Source organism: Amblyomma maculatum, chromosome 1 (genome assembly GCF_055883805.1).
Source record: "Amblyomma maculatum isolate TAMU_Amacu chromosome 1, ASM5588380v1, whole genome shotgun sequence".
Classification (NCBI taxonomy): Eukaryota; Metazoa; Arthropoda; class Arachnida; order Ixodida; family Ixodidae; genus Amblyomma; species Amblyomma maculatum.
In genome coordinates this window covers 164,850,762-164,865,493 of record NC_139344.1, presented here as the reverse complement: position 1 = coordinate 164,865,493, position 14,732 = coordinate 164,850,762, and the positions used below count along the sequence as shown (strand labels likewise).

At 50.0% G+C, this 14,732-nt stretch overlaps 1 protein-coding gene across 1 annotated transcript in view; it reads right to left on the bottom strand.

The window, feature by feature from the left end:
- LOC146204801 (nose resistant to fluoxetine protein 6-like) overlaps positions 1–14,732 on the bottom strand; it is a 43,381-nt gene that overhangs the window by 13,905 nt on the left and 14,744 nt on the right. The window contains exons 12-13 of the mRNA XM_084605205.1: positions 4,311–4,431; positions 1,596–1,782 (exon numbers count right to left, since the gene is read on the bottom strand). Coding sequence (XP_084461331.1) covers positions 1,596–1,782; positions 4,311–4,431 — 308 coding nt within the window. The remainder of the gene's footprint in view (positions 1–1,595; positions 1,783–4,310; positions 4,432–14,732) is intronic.

Below are 14,732 nucleotides of genomic sequence, written 5' to 3'. Positions count from 1 at the left end.
TAGGTATCCACTCGCTAAGTTATACTGCTACTCACGCCTTTCCAGAAGCAGGACAGAGTCGAATGCTCCCATAATTTTTTGAGGATGTGCCATGGAAATCAGGAGGACTTTTTCAACAGATTGTTCACACAGGATGAAAGCTAGATCCATCACTGTGATCCGGAGACTGAAATCCAGTCGATGCAATGGACGCATCCGGACTCACTGCCTACAAAGAAGGCACATGACAAACCCTGGGGAAGCAAAGGCATGCAGTACAAGTACACCATGTTGTTGGACCAGCACGGGGTAATCTTGACGGAGTTCCTAGCAAAATGCGTCACGATTACTGGAACATACTATGCCTCATTGCGGCAGATATTGCCGGAGTGCACCAAAACCAAGGGATGTGGCAAGCTCATCAAATGTACCCGAATTCTGTAAGATACGCCGCACTCGACGAGTCATCTTGCCCAGATGGAAGCGCGCTGCTGCAAGCTTGAAATTTTATCCCAGCCCCGTTGTTAACCGACCTCACACCATGGCATATCCACGTCTTTCCAACAATGAAGTCACTTTTGAAGGGAAATTATTGTCTGGATGACGAAACTGATTCTGAAGTCACAACCTGTCGATTTTTGCAACCGAGGCGCGTACACTTGCATTAAGAGATGAGAGAAGGGAAAAGACTCCTCTTAATTCAAGCACTTTGGCTCTAATTGCTGGGATAGCTAACAGCTACATTAGCCCTTGTCTAAGACGTCACACTCAAGCCAACGTTGCGAAAATAACACGCAGTCATTATTAGACATATATGCACCGTAAAGGGTCTTTTCAATTTCGGCGTTTGCTAAAGAAACGAGCACTCTAAAGCAGAGTATACATGTACGTGATGTAGAAGTTCATTTTAGTGCCCATTTAGTGTATGCTGCCAAAGTGGATGGCTTTTACATTATTTTAAGTGCACAAGAGCGTCGTCGGAGGCCTTGTTCAGGTGACTACAGTCGAGCGGTAAAAGTTTCATTGCTTCTACAAGGTTTTTGTCCTTACGGATATTTCCTGCTAGGGAGGCACTCACGGCAACGGTAAACCTACTGGTTCCGGCACAGCGCATTTGACGTTCAATGGTCGCTGCTGGGCTCGCAGCTAAATCGACTTTTCAGACGGCCGTGCTCATCAACCTTACGCCATGCAAGCTCTTTGTGATCCAAATGCAGCTTTTCTTTGCTACCAATATGCCTACGAACAAAAAGAGCGAAAAAAGTAGCAGTAAAACAAAACGCCATTAGTTGAGCGCTGACTGTGCGAAAGGAGGAGAGCCAAGGAAGCTACTATGTATATATATAGTCCTAGATCAAAGGCTGGTGTCTGGCAGCGTCTCGCCCATTTGTTTCTTTTTTCTTTTTTTTTTTTCACTCTGGAGGTAAGCACCTCAGAACTTCCGGCAGAATGACACACGCGGGTACGGATAGAGATTTCGGCCCAAGTTGATGCGCCGAAATCGCCTCCACTAAGCTAGGTGGCGGCTTTTCGTAGTGCTGGCAGATGAGCCCGTATTTAGTACGAGGAACTCAAAAACTATAACAAAACTGCGGCACCAAGCCACGTCTACTGACCTCCACGACCCGTTGCACATGCGTACGATGGCCAGAAGAAAGCCAGAGCCCATAGAAGCCGGTGGAATCCCCCGTAGAGGGCATTGGTCACTCCGTCAGGCAGGTGGCCCTGGTTCCAGGGAAACGAAGCGAACATGGCGCCGCAGGCCAATGCAGAGGACACTAGCCACAGGCCCATCTCGACGTTCTGAAACGGTACCGCCAGCGTATTGGTTCGCAAAAGTGTTCTGACTGAGCCTATTCCGTCCTGTACACGGTATGTTTCAGTGGTTACTTTTTTGTTTTGCAAATGATGAAGCGCGGATTTACGATAAGCTACCCGTGTGGCCAAGCGGAGTGATCTCTTCCACAGAGGCCAGTATAGTAGTTCGCTGGTATTGATCTTGTCACTGTATGCTGGGCCTTTGAGTACGTTGCAAGTGTCTCTTGTACATCCCAGGATCCAAGAAATAATAAAAAAGGACCTCACATGTTCGCTGTTATAAGGTGGCAGTATCGTCAGAGATTCGGTAGTCATGCCGCACCTCATGTACACATTAATTTCTCGGCACATGAAGCTCCCCACTTCCTTGACTTCCCACAGTCTCGTCAGAAGGGCAGTGTACATAGGTGTTTTGTAACTGAGTCCCGGGTACAAAGGAAAAGTGGTTCCCCATACATTTTAAGTGACATAGACTACCTTTGAAAAAACAACAACAACAACAACATGCGGCGTCATTCAAGTATTTCCCTGGACTGGAAGTGAAGTGCTAAAGCCTGAAGTGACAACTATACATTTCGGCGTATATATCTTCATTACATCCGTGTTGCCATCTTAAGACACCTCCAGGAAAAAATCTAATCACTACCTAGGTGACTCAAGGAGATGCATGGTTGGGTGCTAACAGACGCGTAGGGGTCCGCAAACACAAACACGAAATAACGACAAAATTTGATGTAAAGGAAAGAACAGCTTGTAATGGTATCGTATTGCCGAAACGTATTGTAATTAGGTGTCCCAATGAATTTTGCCATTCAGCTAGTGATGCAGAACTATCGATAGTATTATCGATAGTAATTTCGATACTATATTGATAACGCTATCGATAGCACTATCGGTAATTAATGTGATCGTGCTATTGTAGTATAAAATCAACCGCGCGAACTCATTGCAGCATAAACTTGGTTCCCTTAGTGCGTGGTATGGTGGTGGTGATAACTGTGACAAGACTCCATTATCGCAATCTGCACGTCACCGAGACCTGCAGATGTACAGTCATGTTGAAAAAAGGCTAGCACTAGTGACGTGTTTCAGGCGCGACCGACAGCAATGCTCGGCGCAGCGGGTTACGAACGTGTCGATAAAAAAAAGTGCCAATCCAACTCGCAAAGCTCGACGCCGCGCCAGCCACACGGTGCAATTTTCGCCGCTCTGGTGACGTCATTGTGTTAATCTTATTTCAACGCAACTGTATTCAAGGTAGAGTTGCTGGATATAACGTTAAGTGCCGCAAATGTCCTAGTTGTGCTGGCAATAGCGATCAGAGACGCACCGCTTGGCGTGCCTGCTCGAGCCGAAATCGGTTCAGAGGGTATGCTTGCCCGTGCTCTATGTAGTGTAGCTGCTGCTTTTAAAACAGCATAGTATAACAGTAAATTACAAGAGCTGAGTATTACTGATAGTAGGTTCACAGGTTAAAGCAAATGTTTTGGCAATATTGCAGGCCAAAATATGCAAAATCATTCGTAGCACTGTTGGTAGTATTACTACGTATTATACTATTGATAGCAAAACTAGTTTGAGCTATCTATCTCGCCACTATCGATAGTTTAGAAAAACTGTCGATAGTGAATTTACCGATAGTTTTACATCACTACACGCAGGCCACAGCATAGCTAGCGAGTTCAGGGAGACTTACCTGTGCGGGAAAATGAAAGTTGATGACGCCTAGAATTTTCTGCTTACGAAGGTTTCTTTAATTCTGCCATTTGTTGGGATCGCGCCGTCAGCAACCGCAGACACTTTTCTCGGAACCATCAGCAACGTGGATTAAGCTCCTTCATGGGCTGCGCGCAGAATACACGGAGCTGGCGGCTTGCAGCGTTTTACAGTTCGTGCATAGTAGCGCTGTAACCACTGTAATAGGGTCGCATTCGGGAGAACGGACAGCGCCTCCTCTATTTTCAATGCCAGCCCGATCGCTCGTTTCGCAGTACGTGCTCTTTAGTTCACTGATTAGTTACCACTACGTGGGGAGTCTGAAGCATGGTGGTCTGAAGGAGCGGCTTCGGTTAAGCATCTCTGAGGCTACTCGCGGAAACACTTGAGGCCCTTGAAGCTGCTACAGTCGATTCCGGATATATCGAACCAGGATATATAGAATTATTGCTTATATCGGACTCCAAGACAATCCCCTTGAAAATCCCATGCAAAAGTATAGGAGTGGTGATAGCGTATATTGGACTCCCGTTGAGCGGAACATCCCATATATGGAACTGCGCGCCGTGGACCTGCTAGGAGAGCTTCTCGTAATGACGTCTCGTAATGATGCCTCAGGAAGAAAAGCTCATTTTTCTTGTCATTCTTGTACTTTGCAGAGCTTCCACCTACTTTCCGCCTGCTGAGGCGACAGAGTTCGTTTTTTTATGGCACTTCAGCCAAGTGCCCTTTTCGAGGCCGCGAACTTGTGACTGTACTACGTTTTGCTTGTACCAAGAGGCCAATTGGGAGCTTACCGGGTTCATGGAGACATTCTTGTACTGCGCAGATACATAACCGCACATGACTCCGGCGATATACGCGGCAGCGTGTGTGAAAGGTCGGAAGTAGATCAGCTCCAGGGTGTCTTTCACTTTCCTGCGTAATCAGAGGAGAGCTAGGAGTAAGAAGTTGTTGACGTCGTTTTACAAGGGCAAAAGCGAAATCCCGAAAAAGAAGAATCGATCGGGACAGTTTACCGATAGGCCTGAGTGATATTACGACATAAGACGACAGCGCGGTCTACGGTGGCTGCGTCCAGTAGAGGAACGGATATTTGTCTTTAGGTATGCATGCTCGCAATACTTTACCATGTGTCCTGACTACCATTCGTTGCACTTGTATCTAACTGCAGCTTCTGGAGGCAGTGCAGATGCCGAGCACTTGAACGCCATTGAGCTATGCTGTAGAGGAAGCTACTCGGGCTTTCCCCTGTTCAGGCTACATGGGTCCTATATCGGCTTTGTTCGAGCAACCGCAGACCACATTCCTGCACCCAGACCACAGGGGTCCCATGTTGGATATTTGAGGGCAGATCCAACCTAAACGTGGATTCTACGGGGAAAAGTCCTTGTCGAGCTGAAATGGTGCCGTCCGCATTAAATCGCCGTGGGTCCTACATAGGCCGTACTGGGGCAAAAACAACAACAACAACAAAAACAAAAACAAAAAACGGCCATGCCCGCATGCTGCCCCATTTGGTCCTTTGAAGTTTACTTGAGGGCAGGTGGATTATGATTGATAGTTCATTATGAACATGTCCTCGTGAAGTCCAAATGAGGCTGCTTACACTAACCAGCTTTGGGTCTCACATCGGACATAATGGGGCTGGAAGACGTGCGTGCCCGAATGACAGCCAACTCGGTCCCTTGTAGGAACATTGATCACAGCTGCAGCCGCAAGGTGGCCTCTAGGTGGAAAAACACCCAACTCAAGTGGGGCTGCCCACACAAAACCGCTTTACATCCCACATCGGCCGTAGTTGGGTCCAAAGATGTGCATGCCCGCATGTTATCCAAATGGGTCCCTTGTAGGGAATTTGAAGGCATGCGCAACAGAAGAGGGGTCTCAAGGTGTGAAAAATAACAGCCCGCCGCATCGGGGCTGCCCACACAAAACCGCTGCAGGTTCTTTTCGTGAAAAAAATGGCGCTAGCCCAAATGGGGCTACAGATTCAATGCCCCGGTAGGTCCTCCATTGGTCGTAGCGGGACTGAACACACTAGAGTGTCTTCATACTACGGTGCAGTCATTTTTTCTACTTTGTAATTGTATTAGACGTTGTCCTAAATTACCATTATAGATGATTTGTATAACAACTGTAATCATCTTTCGTCGATTAAAAAAATGTATGGCTTTGGTTCATGCGCTCACCTAAACCGCGCTAAAATGACTGGGCTTTACACGAGCATAACTGTTGCTCCTTAAGTGGTCGCCCTGGACACAGCCTGCGACTCCGCGTATTATTACCGTTCAGAACATATAACTTAACTGCCTGAGCTATGCGCAACATGAAGTCAGTGAGCTTACATCGATTATATGAAATCGTGAAATTTCATGCGTTCTAGTTAGAACGGGTACTGTCGCGATCACAGCATTGCGGGACGTCGGAGGGCGTGGCAAAACTCTGTTCTGCGCCATCTGAAGCCTCCCCCCCCCCCCCTTTCCCCGCACTATCGCCTATCGCGAAAGTGTCTGTATCGTCGCTCCTACTTTGCGCCCGTCGTACTACACCGGAACCGGTGTCAGTTGGCGCTTCCATAGCCGGCTAGCATGTGCCCCAGCCAATGGGTTACTGCGTGCCGCTTTTCGCTGCAATTATGTTTTCTCTGCTATTCCTATAGGCTTCGCATGTGTAATCATGAATTTTCAAAGTGCACACGCAGAGTGAACCTTACTAGAAGACCCCAAATGCCAGGACGGCTAAAAGCTCCTGGTCAGGAAGAACCTCAAAATACCTATCACTTCATGAAAAAAGTGGTTACGCTGAACACAGCTGCAAAGAAAATGTGCGATTTATCGTTCGCATAAAAGGCAAAGCACAAAACATCACAATGCTCCCGAAAACATCACGAGCTCGGCCTCGATGGTTTCCACGCTCTTTGGAAGGTGAACGATTTTTTGGAATGTGAACCCATTTGGAAGGTGAACGATTCATTCGCCGGGACTCACACACTGAGGGGAGGAGGCTACAAACGCCGCCATTTTGGGAAAGTGTCGCTCGTACTGTTAACGCAGTAACACAGAGAAGCAATATTGTCACGTGGTGGTGACAAGGTCGGTGACAAAAATGAAGAGTCTGTGATTGCACTGAATAAACTCTTTATTGGGCTGACTTGCGCCCGTAAAAGAACTAAGGAACTCGGCGGCGGCGATAGCAACAAACGTGCTCCCTTGCGTGCTCGTCGATCGTCGAACAAGGAATGCCCGTCACACTCGTCAACGCTCAATTTAAAGGCTGCTCAGAACAATCTAGATAACGTCGTAAACAGCTACCAGCGCAAGCTGGAACATTGTAGAAAGACACACGAGTGGCTGGAATCTTCGAGACAGATCTCGGTGCATCTTACGCTACAACGAAACTGATAAAGCGGGAAACGCATGTGAGCGAAAAAGTGAGCGACGCGACAAGGCGGCGCGGCGAATGCGATCACGGTTCGCTCCGTCGCCTACTTGGGACGACGCATGCACGCGATAGCGCGAACCGAGCGAAACGGCGACGACGCTCTGTGTAGGTTGTGTGGCTGGCATAGTGGATTAGTACACCGAAAAACTACTGCCAAATGCAACAAAAGTCATAACGATTGCAAGTTATTTTGCGACAACATGCCAAAGGAAAATGTATTTACAACAAACCGTATCGAATGTGTGTTAACTTGCACTGTAGTCTATACGAGTAGTCACGTGACCCCTTGTTACTTTTGTTTCGGTTGCGATTAGACGTTCTTTTAATCCTTGGCTATTCACCATTGTTCGTACAAAGCGAAAAATTTACGCGGTTGTGCACAATCACAATGCAACACAGCAAAATAAAGAAAGCGTGCAAAATGAGCGGCAGTGACGTACGCTTACTTCCGGGTGAACGAGCGAAATTTTCTATTTCGGCAGATCCGAGCAACGAGCCAAGCAACACATGCATTTCTGTTCGCGCGACGCGTGCCGCCGTCGCGTTCGCGTGAGTTTTTGCGTGCTTGCGAGTCAGCCTTCAAGGTGCGACTCGCGACATCGAGCATTAACAAACAAAGAAGACAGAATTGATACGCAATCCAGAATCAGAGTGATAAGGCCGTACGCCAGCGGCTGTTAAAAAACAACAAATACAGTTTCGAACGTTTCGCGGCATTACTCCTCCCTTAAAAAAACATCGCCTCGATGTTCCAAAACAAAGAAACTTAAACATAAACACTGCAAAGTTTAAACACCACAGCTTCTTTAACGCGCGTAATATGGCTTCAGTCGTACAACATGTACAATTTCTGGGCGTGCGCGTCGTCGTCGTGATGCTGACGTTCCATCGGGAATGACTTCATAGTCCAGCGGTCCGACGCGGCGAATGATTTTGTACGGTCCAAAATATCGACGCAACAACTTTTCACTCAGTCCGCGACGGCGAATCGGTGTCCAAACCCACACTTGGTCTCCTGGATTGTATTCTGCGTGGCGTCGTCGTAAATTGTATCGTCGGCTGTCGGTGCGCTGTTGGTCTTTGATACGCAGCCTTGCGAGTCGTCGGGCTTCCTCTGCACGCTGCATGTAGGCGGCGACGTCAAGGTTGTCCTCGTTGGTAACGTGCGGCAGCATTGCGTCTAGCGTCGTCGTGGCCTCACTGCCGTACACAAGCTTGAACGGGGTCGCTCTGGTCGTCTCCTGGACTGCCCTGTTATACGCGAAGATCACGTACGGCAAGATGGCGCTCCAGGTCTTGTGTTTGCAGCGTCGACGTACATGGCGATTATGTCCGCTATCGTTTTGTTCAAGCGCTCCGTAAGGCCATTGGTCTGGGGATGGTATGCAGTTGTTCGTCGATGGCTTGTGTGACTGTATTCCAGGATGGCTTGCGTCAATTCTGCCGTAAACGCCGTTCCCCTGTCCGTGATGAGCATTTCTGGGGCGCCGTGTCGCAAAAGAATTTGTTCGACAAAAAATTTGGCGATTTCTACCGCGGTACCATTTGGTAGTGCTTTTGCTTCGGCGTAACGGGTAAGGTAGTCAGTGGCCACGATGATCCACTTGTTACCCAACGACGAAGCTGGAAAGGGGCCGAGGAGATCCATCCCCATTTGTTAAAAGGGCAGGTCTGGGGGCGGAATCGGGTTCAGTAGTCCTGCTGGTCTGATCGGCGGCGTCTTGCGTCGTTGGCACTCACGACATGTCTTCACGTAGTGGGTAACTTCGGCAGGCAGTCGCGGCCAATAGTACTTCTGGATTCGACGCAACGTGCGTGCAAAACCGAGGTGCCCTGCTGTTGGCTCGTCGTGCAACGCATGAAGAATACAAGAAGATGCGCTGTCTTGTTGGGAGCGAAGTTCTTCTTTACGATGACATCATTGCTTAAGGCGAACGATGATAACTGTCGCCTGAATACATCAGGAGGGGAAGCGGTCTTTCCTTCTAAGTAATCGGCTAGCGCTTTCAGCTCAGGGTCTGATCGCTGTTGTTTTGCGAAACTGCTGGCGCTTACCGGCCCCAAAAAGGCGTCGTCGTCATCGTCCTTCGGTGGAGCGTTGACGGGAGCGCGTGATAAGCAGTCTGCGTCGGAATGCTTCCGGCCCTACTTACAGACTACAGTCAAATCAAATTCTTGAAGTCGTAGGCTCCATCTGGCAAGGCGGCCGGAGGGATCTTTCAAATTAGCCAGCCAGCAGAGCGCGTGATGGTCGTTTACCACCTTGAATGGTCGGCCGTATAGGTATGTACGAAACTTAGAAGTGGCCCAGATGATCGCGAGGCACTCCTTCTCGGTCGTCGAGTAATTGACTTCGGCTTTTGTGAGGGACCTGCTAGCATAGGCGATTACACTCTCCAGTCCGACACTCTTCTGGACGAGAACGGCTCCTAGGCCCACACGCTCACGTCGGTGTGAATTTCGGTCTCGGCGTTTTCATCAAAGTGGCCAAGTACAGGAGGGTACTGCAGGCGGCGCTTAAGTTCCTCAAAGGCTTCTCCTTGCGGCACTTCCCATTTAAAAGGTACGCCAGCCTTTGTAAGCTACGTCAACGGTTCGGCGATGCGCGAAAATTTTCTGACAAATCGTCAATAATAAGCGCACAACCCAAGTAATCGGCGCACAGCTTTCTTGTCGACAGGCGGTGAGAATTGTGCGATTGCAGCTGTTTTCTCCGGGTCTGGGCGAACACCATCCTTACTAACGATGTGACCTAGGAACCGCAGTTCTTCGTAGGCGAAGTGGCACTTCTCTGCCTTTAGCGTTAGTCCCGATGAGGAAAAAGAGCATATCACACAGCCTATAATCACCTTTGCTGAACTCCTACAGGCCTACAGACAGGTCAGACAGACATACCCCACACCTCACAAAACTCTAGACAAGGCAGAAGAACACACCCTCTGCCGGCTACAAACAGACACTCTCGTTACACCATTTAAACTCCACCAATGGTACCCCTCGCTTTACACCCCAGAGTGCCCACAATGTGAAGAAATAGCTACGGCTTTTCACATGGTGTGGGCATGCCAATTAAATCCCTTTATCGATAAACTTCCTAATCACAATTTGGAGCAGTGGGAGGCCATTCTGCACAGCGAGGACCCCGACAAACAACGAGGACTGGTTCGCAGGGCCCACGCTGCGGCGCAGGCCACTAGGCTGCCGGAATTGGCGGACCACCCATAACTCCGAGAACTCCCATGCACTCAATAAAGTTTTCAATCAATCAATCAATCAATCAATCAATCAATCAATCAATCAATCAATCAATCAATCAATCAATCAATCAATCAATCAATCAATCAATCCCGATGAATTAATGGCTTCCAGCACTGTCTGCAGTCGTTTTAGGTGGTCTTCAAAGTTTGACGAGAAGACAACAACGTCGTCCAAATATACCAAACAAATTTGCGACTTCAAGCCTGCCAGGACTATGTCCATTACTGGTTAAAACGTGGCTGGTGCGGAGCAGAGGCCAAATGGCATCACCTTGAACTCAAAAAGGCCGTCTGGTGTGATGAATGCGGTCTCCTCGCGATCTCTTTCGTCGACCTCAACTTGCCAATAACCGCTCTTCAGGTTCATCGATGAGAAGTACCTTGCATTGCAGAGCCGGTCGAGAGTGTCGTCGATGCGGGGAAGCGGGTAGACATCCTTCTTAGTTATGTTATTCAAGCGGCGATAATCAATGCAGAAGCGAAGTGGGCCGTCTTTCTTCACCAAAACGACTGGTGCCGCTCAGGGGCTGCTCGATGGCTGGATTACGTCATCACGCAGCATTTCCTCAACTTGATCGCGAATGGCCTGGCGTTCTCGCGGCGATACACGATAAGGGCTTTGGCGCATAGGTCGAGCGTGTTCGTCCGTTATAATGCGGTGCTGGGCCAGTGGTGTTTGTCGTACCTTCGATGCTGACGAGAAGCACTCCCTGTAGCCTCGAAGAAGACTGCGAATCTGGGCCGGCTTGCACGATAAAGTTGGAGCTAAGTCCAGACTTAAACGGTCCAGACTTAAACAAGCCGCACGCTTCGGTTCGGCTCATGGATCACCAGAGGGGCTTCCCTGAACGCCCTCAGCAACCACTTGGGGTATTTTTCCTCGTAACAAAATCTTAAGCCGCAAAAAGCAATGGTACGGATTTTACACAGTGCAAGATTGACCGAATGTTTACATCTTACCGCGAGGACAGGGCCAGCGCATCTCTGTATTTTCTAATTTATCGACTTAGGTACCGGGCGTCCTTGTGTCTTAACTAAGACGGGCTAGAGTCGTAATCGTACAAGCGACTTATTCAAGTCAAGACTAAAGCCCAGTCTTGGCTCCAGTCTTAAGTAGCCATGCTAGCGGCCTATCCTTAAGACTCCAGTTAAGTCTGGACTTAGCTAAGACAGTCTTAAGATCGTTTGTGCAAGCGGGCCCTGGTCTTTCCTGCTGTGGGTCAATGCCGGGTTGATGTCAAATGTGGGCTGACGGAATTGGTCCGATGCGTCTTCCAGTGGTTGGTCGTGGAGGGCGAATACGTCTTTGAGGTCCGCTAATTCGTCGAGAAAAGTGATCGTCGTGCCCTTGTTGAGATGCCGGTATTCTTCGGTGAAGTTTGTTACCAGCACCTGAGCTTGACCTTTCCGGAATTTCGCGATGCCTCTTGCGATGCCGACACCTCGTTCCAAGAGCAATCGGATATTTCCTTCGACGATATCTTCAGCGGTTTCGATGTTTGCGCTACCTACGTAGAGTGCGACGTTTGATCGGGGCGGCACGGTCAATTCTCTATCGAGGACGTTTAGAGCGATGTGTTGCGTCGAAGTCGTCGTAGCAGGAATGGCTTTGTCTGCAGAGAGCTTGATGAGCTTAGATCGCAGGTCGATGATAGCCCTACGTTCATTTAGGAAGTCCATGCCTAAAATCACGTCGCGGGTGAACTGCTGCAAGACCACAAAGCTAGTGGGGTAAGTACGCCCGTTTACGGTTATTCTTGCAGCACATCGTCCCGATGGAGTAATCAGGTTGCCACCTGCGGTACGAATCAGCGGGCCATCCCAAGTGGTTGTAACTTTCCTGATGACTGAGATCAGCTCCGGTGTCCACTAGGACAGTGATTCTGCGACCGTCGACATCAACTTCAAGGTCGCTTATTCGCGTCCTCGCATTGCACGTGGGCCTTGGTGTCCATCTCGGCTCCGTCGTTTCTTCAGGTCATGGCCGGGGCATACCGTTATTATTTCACTGGGCGGCGGTGTCGACTTGCACTCTGGTCGTGTTGTCGTCGATGTCGTGTGGAGAGGCAATGAAATAGCTGCGTCGTCGTTAGTGGTCGTCGGCGGCGGATGATCTTCGTCTTTTCGCCGTTGAGCAACCTCACCTCCAAAGGTTGCTGCCTTTAGCTTCTTCTACGGGGGCTAGGGGACCGTCCTTGCACGTAACCGCGGCCCGGCGACGCAAATCGAGCATTGTATGGCGATGGGGAGCTTGACAGACGCCTTGGCGACGAGTGCTCTCCGCTGCGCAGGAAGTCGTTGATTTCCTGTGGTTGCTCGCCAGGACGGGGTCGTGGAGCGTCGACAGCGAAACCACGGAGGCCGATCCGCCTGTACGGGCAGTGACGGATGATGTGTCCTGCCTCACCACAATGGAAGCAGAGCGGTCGGTTGTTTGCTCTCCTCCAGGCATCGCACTTCCTGGGGCTTGGGGGTCGTGATAGGCTTGGCGGGCGGGGGCCAAGGGGCGGTTTTCAGGAACAGGACGGTAGCGGCGAGGGCTCGGAATGTCATCACGTCGGGGCGCAGGGCGACGTAATGCAGTAGCGTAGTTCATCGCTGTTGCCTCTTGTGCTGGAACAGTTGCAGCCGTCGCTTGAGGTACGCCCAGCGCCTGCTGGATTTCTTCACGGACGTCGTCCGCGAGCGTCGCCCCTTGGGGTTGTTGCGATGATTGCATCAATCAGCGGAGCTCCTCTCGCACGATCTCCCGGATGAGGTCCCGAAGGTTCTCTCCGCTTGCAGATGCGCTGGGGTAGTGGCTTGAGTAGTCCGACTGAAGTGGTCGCTCGTAGTGGCGCATCCGGGTGTCCAACGTCTTCTCGGTGGTAGACGCTTTCGTTTCAAATTCCGCCACGGTTTTTGGCGGATTTCGGACAAGACCTGCATAAAGCGATTCTTTAACGCCCCGCATTAAAAATTTGACTCTCTCACCTTCGGTCATGTTAGGGTCGGCCCGGCGAAAGAGGCGCTTCATCTCTTCAACGTACGCCAGGACTGGCTCGTTAGGGAGTTGAACTCTTGATTGGAGGAGGGCCTGCGCTCTTTCCTTTCGGACAGAACTTCCAAAGGCAGTCAAAAGCGCTTCCTTGAAAATCTCCCAATTCTTCATGGCTTCCTCATGATTTTCCAACCAAACTCGCGCATGTCCTTGAAGAACAAAGTAGACTTGCCGGAGTTTCGCGGCGTCGTTCCAGCCGTTGAATTCTGCCACACGGTCGAAAGGTCCATCCAGTCTTTTGCATCTGCACTGGGCAGTCCTTGGAAGATGGGGGGCTCCCGGGGCTGCACGAAGACGACATGGTGCTGTTGGCTGGGCTATTTCCGAGGTTGATGCCTTCTGGAGTCCAACGGGGTCAGGCAGCAGACCGTGTTCCGGTTGTAGGCCTTGGAGTCGGTGGCTGGTCCCTCAGGGTGACAAGAACAAAGCTGAGGTCTTCATTTGAAGGATCAAGGGCAGCACCTCCACCAGATGTCACGTGGTGGTGACAAGGTCGATGACAAAAATGAAGAGTCGGTGATTGCACTGAAGAAACTCTTTATTGGGGTGACTTGCGCCCGCAAAAGAACTAAGCAACTCGGCGGCAGCGATAGCAACAAACGTGCTCGTCGATCGTCGAACAAGGAATGCCCGTCACACTCGTCAACGCTCAATTTAAAGGCTGCTCAGAACAATCTAGATAACGTCGTAAACAGCTACCAGCGCAAGCTGGAACATTGTAGAAAGACACACGAGTGGCCGGAATATTCGAGATAGATCTCGGTGCATCTTACACTACAACGAAACTGATAAAGATGCGACTTGCGACATCGAGCATTAACAAACAAAGAATACAGAACTGATACGCAATCCAGAATCAGAGTGATAAGGCCGTACGCCGGCGGCTGTTAAAAAACAACAAATACTGTTTCGAACGTTTCGCGGCAATATTACCCCCCCCCCCCCCCCCCCCCCCTTTATTCAGTCCCTGCGCCGGCGGCACGCGCTTTGCTTCACCCATCGCAGCGGCATGGGGCGCAGCGGATATCGAAGCGGTACCTGCCGCCGGTTCCGATCCAGTACGACGCACCTAAAGGAGTGATGATACAGAGATGCCTGCGATAGGCTATACAGCGGGCGGGTACCGTTAGATGGCTCATAACGCAGTTTTTCCCGCGCTCCGACGTCCCGCAATATTGTGATCATGACAGTACATATTTAAAAATAAGCGCACAATTATGACCCTCAAGGGTCAATGGGAGAACTTGTACGAGGGCTGCCCATGAATGATATATATCGGCTCCCTATGAGAATATTGTCGGCAAGCCTTTGCCCCTGTAGAACCCGCATCGGTTCCATGTCATTATGGAAGGGCTAAGCGAAATCAAAGGTGAACCTTCATCCACAGCGGCCGCTCAATTCTCCGAAGTTGGACCACCGGGAGAAATTAACGCAACGTGCACATTTGTCAAAGGGGGATGAATGTGGGCAACCCCACC